The sequence below is a fragment of the Lichenostomus cassidix genome, chromosome 8 (assembly GCF_008360975.1).
Source record: "Lichenostomus cassidix isolate B80296 chromosome 8, HeHo_3.0, whole genome shotgun sequence".
NCBI classification, from domain to species: Eukaryota; Metazoa; Chordata; class Aves; order Passeriformes; family Meliphagidae; genus Lichenostomus; species Lichenostomus cassidix.
Window position 1 is genome coordinate 20,270,184 of NC_139489.1, and position 16,042 is coordinate 20,286,225.

Here is a 16,042-nt window from a genome sequence, read left to right on the forward strand (position 1 = left end):
AACTGTATTCTAGGTAATTCATAGTGCTGCTTGGGTCAGCCTCTTGCTCAGACAAAAGGCCATGCACAGAGGAACCACACTGAACATTAGGAAAAAACAGTTCCAGCACCATAGTAATTAAATTAAGCTTGTGGTGATCAAAATTCTTCAAGGTGCTTCATGAGCTATACACCATTACTCACCCCACTTGTTCGCCCACCTCGATGCTTTACTCAAAACCGTGATTTGTGTTCATTGGGGCTGGAAGTGATGCTTTTCACCATTGAAGGGATGCTTTTGGAGAGGCTAAGTGCTTGACATTTATGTAATTATATACAAACAGCAGTAATAACTAACAAACAAGGTCCCTATATGCCAAGCATTTCAGCAGTTTTGCAAAAGGCTAGTATTTTCTTGCTCATTTTGTCCAAAGTATTTCCATGGAGAAGAAAGCTGAAACCTGTCCATTTCTTCTGTTTCTTCATTCCTCCACATACACAAGTAGAGCTTGGAAGACTTCAAGTGCCATTTATCCCAAACCAGTCCATCTCACTGAAACGCTACTCCTGAAAGTAACTGCGCAGCTAGTTTCTTGAGCAAACCATTATCCTTTTGTTTTATTTTATAAATAAAAGAGCTCAGACAATGAAGGTGCCGAGGTCTGTTTGTAATGATAGGCTTGTTTTTATCAGTTTAATACCTTTCTTCATTTTAATATCTTTACAGATATATACTATAACCTTTTGGCATGTTCCCCCATGTTCTGTAGTTTTAACATGACTTTGTTAGTACAAAGTGATCATATTTTGCTCTATTATCCCACTGATTAAATTCAGCAAATAGAACATGAAACAACTGCAGATAATCTCAACTGCTTCAGTTTTATTTAAGATTTTTTAGACATTTTTCCTCCTCTCTTTTCATGGAAGGTTATATAATCTTTTATAATAACTGTTGCTTTTTGTTGTGTTGGCTTTGGTGTGTATATCTCATGCACATCTCCCCCGTCTTCCTGGAATCCATTAAACCTGAGAGAATACTAACACACCAGGATCCTCAACTTCAGCATGACTTTCTCCTGCATCATTGCCCAAATTTCCTTTGCAGTAAGGGAATGACTAAAATGATCACAAGCTATGTGACTTGAGTATATGCAACTATTTTCACAGCAGTTGCTTGCTTTTACATAAACTAGCCTTTTAAGTGTCACCGGAGTGAGCTACACTAGACATTATATTATATGCTTTTAAACAATTAGGTACTAATTTCATCAGTGCCACTTGATATTTGATCTCCTTGTTTGTCTTTTTAAAATCACAATTGAATATTGTACACTATTTCTAGACATCGAACACAGGATCCCTATCAGGGTGTCTATTGCTATGTTCATATTAGATCGGTTATTCCATAACAACACTCCATGGTCCGTTACATCCTCTTTAGAAAATTTAAAAGCAGAGCACACAAAAGGTGTTTTTCTGACCCTATCTAGATACCATTTTCCCCCCACAGGACCCCAACCACAGCTCTCTGAGGCCACAGAGCATCTGTTGACGTGAACAGACACCAGAATTAATCCTCAGATTCCCATTCCTGCAACACATTAGTTACAAACTTCCTTCAGAGAACAGGGATAGCAACAATTTGTTGTGGCACACCAAACAGCAAAGGCAACTGTTGGAAGAGTGTGCCGGGCTCAGAGCTGAAAGAACAAGTACCAACAGTATTTGCTTATTCTGGCATACAGGTAGAAAGGAAGAACCTGACAACCCTGCGGTAGTGAAAAATGACTCTCCAGCATGGAATTCATAATGAAAACACTGTCTGGCACCTCCAGTGCGTGGGAGAGCATTTCATGCTCTGTCAGGAACTTAAAGCAACAACAATGAAATTTACTGATAGAAAGGTGAATGAGTGGGAATGGGTGAATACTGTAGCGCTTGAAGAAAATCAAGTTATATATAGTTTTACAAAGCATGATTTAAATAACCTTCCTATTCCTGTGTAATGCAGCCCATCTTTTTTCAGCCACAGTCAGTTTAAAGTAAGAAACTCTGTGCTGTTACATTTGAAACAGAAGGAAACACATCTTATAACAGCTAATACAAATAGTCATACAGAATGTACACATTAAACACACTCATGAGATTACCTGCCTCCATTTCTTAACCTATTCTTTAGCTATTTACATGTTGCTACTTCAGCTTCACCTCTGATTTCTATCCACTCCACATACACCCTTTCTTTTTCTCTAATCACTGAGATCAAAGGGTCTCTGCAAAGTGGAACACAAAGTTCAAGTCAAATTTGTGTACATTATGTCAAAGCAGCTAGAAACAGCTCATTTACCTCTAACTATTAAGTGCAGATTTCACCATTACAACAAACATTTTGTAACCAGTATTTCACAAGGCTGTTAAAGCCTTATGACTATATTGGCAGGATACAGCTGCTACTTCTACAATGCTCTGGGTTTGTCTGCCATTTTCTTTAAAGAGTTGAAAAATATCAGAATATTTTAAAAAAACCACAGTTGCCCCCACCAGGCCTCTCACCTTATTTTTCCCCTTCAGTCTTACTTCCTTGAAGGAATGTTGTTTACAGCCGACACATTTCTCTTATTCCCTTCACTAGCATGTTTAGTCACTGAAGTTTGTCATACTAAACAAAACATTCCACCTTAAGATGACAAATTCAATAATAATTTCTTTCTAAATTAAACTGAAACATTTGAAAGTAACAGATAAGGTTTACAGAGCCACCTCAGCAACAGTTGATTTATATCTCACCACTAATAAGTACCTGCCAGCTTCTGCCATCTGAAGACAGCTTCTCGTACATTCAAACACATAAAAGGCTGTAGGTAATGCACACACTCATCCCATCACCTATTTGAGCAACACTTTGGAAAACAGTGTTTTTAAATAATATTCCCCTTTTTGTTTCCACGTGTAATCATTTTAAGATCATTCATATTTTGTACACATTTACAGAGAGCAGTTCAAAGAATTCTTTTAAAAATGGCAGGAATGATTTGGTTGCAGTAGCATGAAAAATTTGCAGCACTTTTTTTGGCCTTTTGCATACGTACACCTTCTGTTCAAGGAAGCTGGGAATATACAACTGTATTGGAGTTGTTATTCGCAGGAAAATATAATGAAGGGGAAAGTTGAAAAGCAAAGAGCAACTTGAAAAAGATACAATTTGCTATTCTCACCACTGTAATTAACAATCAGAATTTCCAAAGTAGTAAGTTCATAATCAGATATGCAACTGAAATCTCATGCCACTTTGAGATTTTCTCTGCTAACTGCACAAACAGTACACTTAAAGGCCCACAAATAGTATACCTTTTCTGTACTTGGAATTTTATTGATTTTAATACAGTTGCCATTTCTCCCTCCTCTTCCATAGATAGCCTGAAGTTCACCAGCCCCTTTCAGAAGCTCACTATGCTCATTTGCATAGGCTACTAAAATATATAGCCCAGCCCATCTGTACACAGCCTATTCCAAGCACCACATGTGCACGGCAAGTTTCCACACAAGCACCCAATGGAAACAACTGAACAGCAGAGCCATCAGGCACCTAAAAACTGCCCAACACAACTATTGCAAGGACTGCACAGCCATGTTCAGTTCAGCGTCTCCACCTCTGCACAAGCAGCTGCTCCCACACAGAGTTCATCTCACGAGAGAGTACCACACAGCAGCACCTCTCAAATTTGGCACTGCATTTTCAGCTTGCAGCTTTCCAAGAAAGGTGACCTAAGACTAGAGAAGCCATTGCCTGTATGCACTAACACTGGAAAACCAGTGCCGGGGATAATTAGTCTACTTGTGCTATATTGTGGCAGCACAGAGTAAAAAAATCCACATCTCTACATCCAAATTGACTTTGGGAAGAGAAATTAAATACTAAGTATAATGGGTGGGATACAGTATTTTTTTAACCAATTATTCTACTTACATAAAATGTTCCAAATACAATTGTGTTAAGATTACATATCAAGGGAACCAGAAACACTTTATTGGGTTCAATTCACCATTAATTTAGAACTTGTTTACTGGGTATTCAATGATGCAGCAATAATAATTTGCATTGCAAAACAGTTCTTCAAAACTAGACCGTATTAAAAACAGGGTATCTTTACATGGCACAAAATAAGAAACTTTCAGCAAGTAATTAGAACATACAATAAAAAAAGTTTTGTGTATTAGGCATAGATAACAAAGGTTTGAATGAAGCACTGAGATATCTGACTTAAAATACCTTAAATAGGACATTGTTAGTGCACACAAAAAAATAAAAACCAACAATTTTTAATTCCTCCGCTACCTGCACAATAAAAACAAATCTCATTTTTATGAGCCAAATTTGTACAGAAGGACCACATTTTAACAAAAGCTCTGTCTTAAATATGATTTACAAGGACAAGATGTTCAGTAAAACTGAAGAACAGGTGGAATTACCAGGTTATCTAATTTAATGCCCAAAGGACTTAAAGCCAGACAAAAGATTGAGAAAAATAATTAGATATTTCAGTTACTGATAATCACAGAGCCATTTCTAACAATCATATTGCAGCCTTGATTCATTCTTGCCCTCTTACATCATCATTAGCTCTATGCCACCTTATAAAAAGAGCAGTGCATAAGAATCAGATAGTAAATTATGATCTCTTAAAAAAAGCAGTAATGCTTAAAATATACTAAATTTGAATAAATAACTGATTTTAGTGCTACTTCAGATAATTTTTAGACTTTTTCCTGTGCAATTAGGGTAATGATACTATGACTCAAAACCAGAAACTGAAGTTGAACAAAACACATGTTGGCAATGACAGATCAAACAGATATGTAGGAGGCTGAACAAGCAACTGGAAAAAGATTTACATGTACAAGTAGTCATAGACTTACAGAGTATACTGTATACATACTACGTAAATTAGAATAGTCACATTAACTTATCATGGTTGTGTCTGAGTTTTACAAAAGGTTGGAAAAAAAAAACCAACTAACTGTCAAAAAAAATAACCTTTACAAGGGCAAATTACCCAGGTGAATTTCAAGCACTGAGACTGAAGAAACATACTATGCCACATGGTCTCACAATGTACAGGCCCAGGGTTTCCAAACACACGCGACTTATGCCAAAGTGATTTCACCAAACAGCGCTCACCCAGAGTTTGTTATCTTCTTGCATTTCATTTACCTTTACTCAGCATCTTTTAAACCATTTATCTTGGCTTTTCACACTCTCAGAACTTTCCTACCAAGTATTTTTCTCTGCCCTTTATTACCCCCTCCAATTATAACCTAATTTTTCTGATATCTTAATTCTTTCCCACTATGCTTCCATAATGGATGCTCACCCATAGGTCACAGCTTCTAGACCACAGCTACAAGAAAAGGCTTCTGTACTCAACCAGCAGAATACAGGTGTTACTCAGGATATAATAAGAGGATCCTTACCTTTCCAAAATCTCTCACATCAAACAAATCGAATGCTTCAAAAAGTTCACTTTTCTTCATTCCAAATATTTCACAACACGCTGAAAGGAAAGTCCTTATATTCTTCAAGCAAAGAAACTAGGGGAAAGAAAACAGAAATACTAAGTGTCAAGTGTATCAATTAGCAATTTATGTGCTCACTCTGCTCACAAATACACCATATAATTCACCAATACAATTATTTCAAGTCAGCACTTGCACTATGCTGTGATCCTCCACTGGTCCTAATTCAGCTATAAAAGTTGCCTTCACTCAAAAGCGTTAACCAAATTCTGAGTAGACACCTGGTGAACACAAACTATTTTCTCTCTTTTTACATAAACAAAGAGAAATGACAATATGCTACTAGATACATGATAGTCTAAATACAGACTTACTTTTCAGCTCCCTACAGACATCATAGAACAAAACAAATAAGTTACCCTAATAAAATTATTCTGGTATGTGAAAGTTTTTATTCACGTATAAATCAAGTGTTTCATCTATTAAAAGCCTAGTTTGAATGTTTAATGAGTGCATGTACACTGTTTTCAAACACTAAAGACTTTATGAATATATATTCTCCATCTGGCGCACAGGAGCAGATGAAGCTTGCAGTGAAGTAATTTAAATTTACCTAGCAGAGATTTAAGATCCTCAGACCACCTTGATTTCTTTACTAAATCAAAGGCTCTTTCCCTTTAAGTTATCCATATGCATCAGTGATCATCTGAGTCTGAAAAAGAATAAAGTTTCTGCCACAATGATCTGCTTAAAATGCTTTTAATGCATTTTCCTGTGGATTATTTTGTTTTCAAGACCCTACCAGGCCGAAAGGCAGTAACTGTCCAGAGAATTGGTAACTTAAGAGGGATAGTTAACGTGCATATCAATATGCATTCTTGATAATTACTGGCACTGTGAGATACTAGCACCTTGTGAGGACATCAGCTTCATGAAGATGCTGTTGTAGTCTTATGAGCCACAGTTCAAAAGCAAATACCATATTTATAAGCAGCATTATTTCAAAGGACCCCACACCATGCTTTGAATATGCATTTTAAAAGTACTGACACAGCAACTCAGTATTACAACAGAGTTCTCCATGTTTTAGTGGATTCATGAGGATCACTTACATGAGAATAGATTATAGAATTGCTGTATGTTACAACTTCCTGTTCTGATCAAAGCAGTATTTTTGGTCACAGCCACACCAATTCGACATGCAGCCCTACTTCATTTCTTACACAGAACTAACAAATGAGACACAGAAAACACAAGGCACCTGAGAGACCAGATTTACACCAAGGGCATACGTATGAGAGCAGTGATTCAACAAGAGAATCTACCAGAGCAGACAGCTCCAGTAGATAGTTGTGGACATCAGGACAACAGCCAACAGGACAACAACGAATAAACTCTCTGCAAAGCATCACAAAAGCCATCCCTGTGCAACCCAAAGCTCTGAGGGAAGCACCTGTGACTGACCACAGCCTCACACAGTAAGGATTCCCAGCTGTACCAAGTGCACCCGCAGCCTCCACCTTTCTTCCCCGCTCCAAAGAGCCGCTTCAGCCCTTGCCTTCCAGCTCACATGGGGCAGTCATCACCGGGCTATGCACTGAGGTGCTCAAGGACAGTGCTGCATTTATACCAGAATGCTTTTATGCCTACTGGAATTTTAAGAATTAGTATAGCTTTCTTAGTCAATGTGGCAAGCTTATCTGGTTTTGCAAAGATTATAATTTTGAAATCAAAATTGCAAGGTTAGAAGACCAACAGATGTTCAACATATGTGCTTCTTCCTCCATCATAGTGGCAGAAAAGAACAGAAAATGATCTGCTCTTTAAAATGAGCCTTAAAAACAAGATGGCACATACAAAGTTATCATTGTTTTCTGCTATATTTTTCTCCAGACTTTTTATTAAAAACTGTCAATGGCTACTAGGTTTGTCCTATGCACAATACTGATTCAACTGGAATACCCATCTATTTTCTTACATCAAAATTCTCAAAACCCCTGACAGATGTGATTCTCCCTGGAAAATTCAGCTGCCTTTTTAAAACCTAACTTTTGAGTTTATGTTAGTTAGTGCTGAAGTCTGCCAGTGCAAAGAAAGCTTACAGCTGCATTAAATTGTTTACCTCTAAAGAGAGCAAGAAGTTAAGGGAGAGACAGGAGCTGTCATGGGCCTAAAATCTGACCTAGATTTGCTAAAGAGCATTTTAGTGAGTTGCATTTAGCTTCTTAATATAGCTAAAAGAACCATTTAATGGATCAGCAGTTATTCACAAACAAAATATCCTTCTCCTTCTGCAAAATCTCTTAAAGTATTCTTAACAGACATCTCCTGCAATAAAAGATAAAGATGGCAGCATTTTTCCAACAAGATTTATTGGTTACTTTTAATTTCTTTAAATTCAGAAGCAATTTTGTGGTATCAGCCTTTTGTTTAAATTATCATTACTATGAGTTACATCTGAGGAGATTAGAAAGCATATTACAAGAAATTACAGGTCCACATTTTTAAAGGAAACATTAAAGCATCTACACTCTAAGTAAAAAATTCTTTGGAAGATTCTAACAGTAAGACCAAGAAGAATCTAATCCCCCTGTCTTCTGCTGCCCCTCTTTTTTTAAAATACTAATTCACTAATTTAACATGTATCATTATGTTAAACAGGTTTGACCTAATTATAATCTAATATTCAATAACCATATAACAACATGGCAGTTACATGACATGTCTTGTAGGCTCTAGAAAGCACATGGGTAAGCATTTGTCAAATCTGCCTGCACTTGAGATGGGACCATATCATCACTGAGTGAGCTCCAGCCAGTGCCTTCACCAGAACTGGTATCCAAATCTAACCCCCTGCAAGTTCAAAGACTGCTTAGTAAGTTTTGGTTGGGCATATAATCAGTATGCCCAGTATAATCAGTATCCATCAGTTTTCTCTTATAAAATGAAAATTAAATTATTATTCTAACTATTAAGCTAACCACAGCAGCTACAAGGATAAAACTGTGAAACTACTAAAACCAAAGCATGTTCATATTTAAATGAATTCATTTCTCAACACAAGATACTAGGGGGAAAAAAGTCTTTTAAAAAAATTGTTATGTGCTACTCATGTTTTGGAAAAGTTATTTGATTATATTACCCAGAAAACTTTCAGAATTATTTCCAAAACCTTATAATGCAATCTTCTAAAGAAAGTTTCCCTCACTGAAAACAAAGATTTTTATCGCTGTGGTTATTGTATGAAGAAGTACAAATTAGTAAGAGAAACCTCCAAATTAAAAAAGAGCATACTGCTAAAATCTAGGAAGTTCTATAAAAGACAATCCTCCTCGCTGGCAGTAAGAAAAAGGCACCAGTCTGCAGTCTCTCATTAGTAAGTACAGTCCTCGGGATATTTGGAAACCTACTGCATTATTGTGTTTCTTTTTCAAAAGAAAACATTATAGTTCGGCACACCGCAAGGGAGATCATTAGAGCAGTTGGGTACCCAGTTCTCAGAGATGCCAGGAGAGCTAAACCTCACTCAAAGTCTCCACAGGAAACAATGTCTTTCAGTACAAGAACTGGTTTCTGTTCATTAAAAAACAATAACCTAACATGGAAACATTCCCTTGGAATAGTCAATGATGTGTTTTTTTCCATTTCCAGCCCCCCCCCCCTTTTTTTAACTACATGGCTATATCAGGATGCACCAGTCCAGAATTCTCAGTACTTAGATCAGTAAAATATTGCAGAAGGGTAGTATAAGCCATGAGTAAAAAAAGTTAGCACCTAGTGAACAATACAAGTTCTCTCTTGCTCATCTGCAGGACAGCACACCCAGCACCAAAGACAGATGGACAGAAATCACGATCCATATCCCTTCTGTGATTCTGTGACAAGGGCTCAGGACCCTGAAAACAATTGTCAATATTTTAAAGCTATAGATGATGAAGACATTTCTAAAGCATCCTGATGTTTCATAACGTAAGTGTTCACACTACTACAAACCCATAGAGTAGCCATTGTCAGGGCTGTGTTTCTATGGAATAGATTAGAGTTCTAGTGGCCTCTTGTCCATTCAGCACTGAATTTAATTTTGCAAGAGACACTAATAAGACATTTATTGAAATGAAAAGCAATTTTGGGGGGAAAAAAGTATATCTACCACCTTAAAAAAGCAGGTACTATTTATATAATTGGGACTGCATTTGTCTGAACTTTAAACACAAGACAGTAGGCAAATCAAATGATACCTGGTTCCACAGAAATAGTATGCTGTTTTCTAACACAATATTTGCCACTTCACAAGAAAACATTTATTTGAGACTTTTTCCATACAGGACATGGTTATGTGAGCTGACAGAAATGCACAGAAATATTTTACAAAGGGTACTGAATAGAAATGACTAATTAGATACTAAAAGCACAGGCCGGGCTGAAGCTGCCCACAGGGAAGAAGATTTCTCTAGCCAGACCTTTAATGAAGTGAAAGATGAAATGCAAAAGAAAAAAAAAAATCATATAACCTCTATTCACATAATCTAAGAGGCATTTCTCAAAAAATATATTTTGGAACTGAGGTATTTCAATGGAATAAAGGTCTGTTTGGAACAGACCATAATTTTCAGTATCTAGATGTATCCTTTGTACTAAAATCAGTTCTACAGGCCTTCAGAAACCGACACAAAGAGCTCTGAAGATCAAATTGTGCCACACGACATTTCATGAAATTCCAACATGGCAACACCAGTCAGGCGAGTGAGAACTGAAAGGCCAAGAAATGACAAGCATTCAGGAAAGAATGACTTCTAATTCACTCTTTAAAAATTAGTTTTAATTACCAATAGTGGGAAGGGGGGAAAAAAGCTATTTGTATTTATTTCAACTTCCATCTCCTTTTTATTATGATGATTGAGTCACAAGCATGAATATTTAGTCACAAGCCTGGGAAGCCAACAGTTCCCTTGAATCTAGATCAGGCATTCACATTGCATTAAGGCAAACTAGGAATGTACTGAAGCCTGAGCTATCTAAAACAGTCTAAACAGATGCTAGGCTACAAGGGGTATTAAAACCAAACTGGATCACTGCCACTATGTCAGGGAAAGTGTTTTCTTCCCCACCATGATTCACTTTTGCTGACATGGAATACCCATTCCTTCATCACTGCACTTCACTGGCTTTTTTAGCATTTTGTGTTTCCAACCCCACAGAGGCTTCAGGAAGCTCCCAACCACTGTAGGAGGTCTGAGGCCAGTTGCTCCCAGGCACCATCATGTAGAAGCTGTGACAAAAGAGTAAAAACACAGGAAAAGGACTCTACTTACTCTACCCATTGCCCACTATATCCACTTTACCTGTGAAAGAAATAAGGCATGTCAAACACAGAAGTCCTGAAATCTTCCCCTCCTATTCCTCCTCTAAATGGCACCACTTGATAAACTATGCAGCTGCACCTATTTGCCTTTGCCTTATCTTTAAAGAGCCTTACATGCAAAACCAAGAAGTGTAGGATTTAACTCTGTGGGATTTGGTTATGAGGATGGAATGGAGACAAGAGATCCCTGAAGTCAGGTCTTAGAGCATGGGGGTTTATTGTGAAAGAGTGTGGGTGTAGGAGACCTGCCAGGGCCGCAAGACGCAGCTCAAAGCAGGTCAGAGAAGCGAGAGAGAGCCAAGAGGGCGATTTGCCATTTACAATATAATAAATCATTTTCTGTGTTGAATATTCTAATTCTCCTTAACCAATCTAGAACAAGCTACAAACCCTACAACATTTACATACAACCTATAAGAATCATCGCATTTCCCTACGGCATTATATTTTAAACCTTAAAAACTGTTTTTTGGACCCTCTGCCAAGTGAGCAGGGTCTGCTTTGACCCTTGGACCTGCCTGCAGGCAGAGGGTATTGTTTCATCAAGAAGGGGGATTACCTTCAGTCGGCAGTACTATTGTTTTCTAGTTATTCTTCAACTCAAAGCTTGTCTTCATCTCAATCTCGCTTATATTTTTCCATATTCTCAGCATCTTTTGCTAGGTAATCATATTTATAAGGCTTTCCTATTTCATCTTCCCCAACAAAGAAGTGATGGCATTTTATATTACAGCAAGCATGTAATGGCAAAAATAGTTGAGGAAAGGCCAGACTTCCAAAGCAAGCACATAAAAGAAGCAATGAGAGGAGCAAATTTAGCTTCAATTCACACATCTCAGAACATACAATTGCTTTCTTTTCTTAATTTGCAAAATACTCATGTTACATGCAAGGAAGCATATACAGGTTTGTGAATACATGAGATTTTTCTGCTGGTTATTTGTGGTCTTAGAAAAGCAGAATTATACAACAACAGAAGACAGAAAAATAGAAGAGCAAATCATTGCCATAACACTTATAGGCTCTTTCTACACCCTCAGTGCTTGCTGCAAAACATGAGTTCCTGACCTTTCCTATCTCTTCCTGGAATGCTGATGAGAACAGATTAGCTGGCAATCTCTCATTTTTACTTCCCTCTGTTGCTGAGAATATAAGCAAAAAGGAAAATACTGCACTTACACCTGTTAAGCAAGACAAGAAATGTGAAAATTTCCATAATGGATTTAAATGGAAGAATTGCTTTTGTACATTCTGTCACCAAGATAAGTGCTGGTTGTTTCACTGAAAGAAAGCACTGGAACAGCACTTGTCTCAACGTTTCCTTCAAGAAGTTGATTAATGCCCTGAGGGTTGCAGATTTTGTCTTCTCACTTGTTTCAGTATTTGTTCCAACAACTGTGTTGATAGGAACAGCATAAAATTCATAAAAAATGCTGTTCAAATCCTTCTGTGTCTGAGTTTGAGATCCCAGAACCAGCTACTCTGAGCAAACAGCATCAGCACCTCTAGTACCCAAGTCAAGGTACCGTGACCATAGCGAAGCTACACAGCAGCAAGACCAAAATTGTACCTTGAACCTACACACACAAAAAAAGCAACAGTAACTAGAGATACAGACCCAAGGGTTTCATCAGCTTCTACACAAAGTGTGTGCACAGAAAACTTCCAGCTTCCTTGAAATTCTTTCAGCCACAAACAAAAAAGGGAGAAAATTAGGGGCTTAGAGATACAGCTGCTCGTATGTCAAAGGCTCCTTTCCATAAGCCAGGCTGGACAGTTCGCCAGCACATGCCATCTTTGACAGAATAATACCAGAAGTAGGGTTACCAAAAAAGGAGCACATTCTATTTCTATAGATGTCACAATACTTTTTTTTTTTTTTTACCATCTGTATGTTAGGTAACACCAGATGACTAGATAATCAGACAAAGCCCCACTGTGGTACTGACAGAATTGTACAGTCAGGGTTAACAATTCAACACAGAAATCATTCCTGGCTCCTTCACAGATTTCAGCAGCCAAAGTACATTAGATTAGTTCTGCTCTGCCAAAAGGAGTAATTATCACTATATGCAGTAAAAAATAGCTGTAAGGATTTGTAAGTGAATGAAGTATGGACCCACTGATGAAGTCTTAATTCGGCATCTATTAATGTCTTTTCATAAGCCAGCAAGAGGGAAAAGAGTCATGTCGGACTCAGGAATTGCATATGTAACATTCTTCTTGTTCCTAAGTGTGCAGCTTTTCTTGAAAAAAATTTTTTAAGACAGAGTCTTACTAAGTGAAAGAAGAAGAACCATAAGGAATTTAAAGACCAAGTCAACAGGAGACAGTGAGTGCTCCTATTTAAAGTAAGCAAATGCAAGCTACCAGGCTGTCCCCAGAGATTTTCTTTTTTATTTTAAGTGTCACAATGCCACAAGTAAGCATTACTCTTTTTCTCACTCTTAGACAAAATCTATTAACTTGCAAATTACATTTAAAAAAGAAACTAACACACACAGGAAGAACACGTCACTCACATCAAAGGAATTCAGTTTTAGGTTCTGCATTTGACCTCTTGTTCTACAAACACCATTTCAGTCATTCAGAGGATCAATATTTCTAAAGCTCCAAGCAGAAGCAAACCAGGCAAATGTTAAATACCTCCTAAACTTTGCTCTCAAAAAGCCACAAAGCAGGTACACTGATAAATATGGAGGAGACAGCACACTGAGCTCTTTGTACAATTGCTTAAGGTTCTGGTACCATGATATAACTGAAGAATTTTACTAGGAAATGTGCTATGCAAAGAGCAGACACTCCCTAATTCACAGGATTCAGGAACAGCTAGGGAGATCTGTCGTGTTATTACCTTTCTAGATGTGGGCATTGTTTGAAGGCCTACACAACAAGATGCTGTATGAACTATAAAACATATTAAATTCCTCTGAACCACTGCTAACACTGTATGAATATTAATAGCATATTCTTTATTTGCTCAGTTAATGTAGTAATTAAACATTCATAGGAAAGCTCTTAAAATTCCTAACTGACTACTATTCAATTGTGTCTACTGCATTTTGGCTTGAGTATGAAGTTTTGTTTATGTACATTGCTCTTTGCTTCAAAGAAAGAAAATGGAAATTGAAACTTGAAAAAAAGCTGAGGAAGCACAAAGGATGTTCCACTTCTATTAATACTGATACGGAGTGAATAGAGGGCAGGGAAAAAAGTTCAGGATTTGTTATGCATTACTGACTATCTCCTTGGCTGTGCTTGCATTATAGCATTGGTTGAGGAAACTGAAGGCAAAGAAGCATTGAAATTCTGTGTCCCTGAAATCAAGTACTCACACAAGCCATGAAACATGATTAAGTATGATAATACTTAGACCATTAAGCCCCAACTACAGGAATCCCCAAAGTGTAATTATCAAGAGACAGGGGTGGGAGAACTCAGGACAGCATCCTGTTGCAAAGGGCAATTTTTAGAGCAGCCCTTTGTTCCCAACTAGCAAGAGTTAACTAAATATATTCTGTAGTATCTTGTAAAAAAAAAAAAATCAGCAATTGGAACACAGTATTAAGCATGCAGAGCACAAAGAGATTAGCAAGGGAGTTACTGTGCTTAGTTACCTTTTCAAATAACTAGCCCTATATGTCTTATATCCCAGAACTGCATCTCTAAAATGTCTTTCTCTAAAGATCTCAGTGTTTTACAAGCAAATGCAAAAAGAAGGAAGACAAAGAGAACATGGAAAATAGTCCTGAGAACATGAATAGGAGGAAGACAACAACAAGGAAATGAAAAGAGGACCCCAGGAAAAGGAACAGGAAAGGGACAGACATACACTAAAACAAAAGTTTAGATAAAGAAAATCAAAATAGACTAAAAGAGAGAGATCCAGAGAGAAAGAGCATTGAAATCATAAGACATTTGACTCACAAATTATTACGTTGTGTGAGACATTAAATAAAAGCCAAACACAAGAAAATAATGTATAAAAATTTTGCTATTTAAATGCTTCAGGCAAAACTGTTTATGATACTGCCATTTAAAGTAAGACAGTAGTCACTGTGCCATAAGGTGCATTTACAATTGTGACACAGAAAACTGCTTCTGTAAATGGCAGAACTATAAAGGACACCCATTTCCTACTTGGATGGAATGTTATTGGTCCCAACACAGGCTTTCTAATCACTCACGTTTCAACTTAGTTGATAAAATATTAGCAGTTGTCAGAAACCTCAAAACCTATACCTACCTAAAGTATTTAATCCTATTGCAAGGCAGAGGGCAACTCTAAGGCCTCCAGCTTAACTGATCCATTTAAATAGCAAAAGGAATTGAAAGCTTCAAACAAATTAACTCCCAATACTTTCACAGTCAGGGGAAAAAATTATATCCATATTGAAACCATTGAAAACTTCACAGCTACAGTGTGAAGCAGACCTTCACATCTGTGCTAAAGAGAACACCAAAACACCTCTGGTCCATATTGTTAGCTTGGAACACTAAAAAGCTGCTTCCATTGCATTTTGGTATCTTGTGTTCATGACTGCGCTTGGTTTTTACCAAGTCTCTAATGTTAGTGCAATAACAAGAGAAGACCTCTTACCTTCCCTATGCCTGTGCAAGGGAAATTAATTCGGGGGTGTAAGGAGCCCTATGAAGGTGCGACAAAAGGCTGCCACATAGCCTAAAGGCACAGAATCTGCATCTGACTTCAGCTCCATCACAGAAGCACAATCCCTTTCACTTATTTCCACCCCACATGTAAAAGTAAGCACCGTTGAATTCACCATCTGAACTGGATGTCCTTTGTCAATAACTTGTCGCTGTAGTGGCCTGGACACAGGCCTCACAAGCCAGACCTGGACCTCAGCTATGTAATTCCTTTACAAACACCTACAGTGTGGGTTCAAGAGCATTTTCAAGTTAGCATGTACTAACTTATTCTTTTCTAAGCACTTAAAAAGTCTCAAAAGCTGTCAGCACTGAATCCTGTGTGGAAATTCAGGATCATTTAAGTGAGGAGGGGAGGGGGTGCTGAGGACCTACACAGGGTTGTCAGTACCTATTAAAGGTGAACCTAACCCAAATAACTCCTATGCTTTTCCATTTCTTACCAGCAGATACAGATCATGTACTAGGTATTTGATTTCCAACAGGAAGGAACAATATTCTTATTAACATTCATTAG

The 16,042-nt window shown here is 37.5% G+C and overlaps 1 protein-coding gene across 3 annotated transcripts in view; it reads right to left on the reverse strand.

Moving 5' to 3' along the window:
• VAV3 (vav guanine nucleotide exchange factor 3) overlaps nt 1–16,042 on the reverse strand; it is a 150,668-nt gene that overhangs the window by 115,876 nt on the left and 18,750 nt on the right. For all 3 annotated transcript variants that reach the window (XM_085068248.1, XM_085068250.1, XM_085068247.1), the window contains exon 2: nt 5,454–5,570. In XM_085068248.1, coding sequence (XP_084924374.1) covers nt 5,454–5,570 — 117 coding nt within the window. The remainder of the gene's footprint in view (nt 1–5,453; nt 5,571–16,042) is intronic.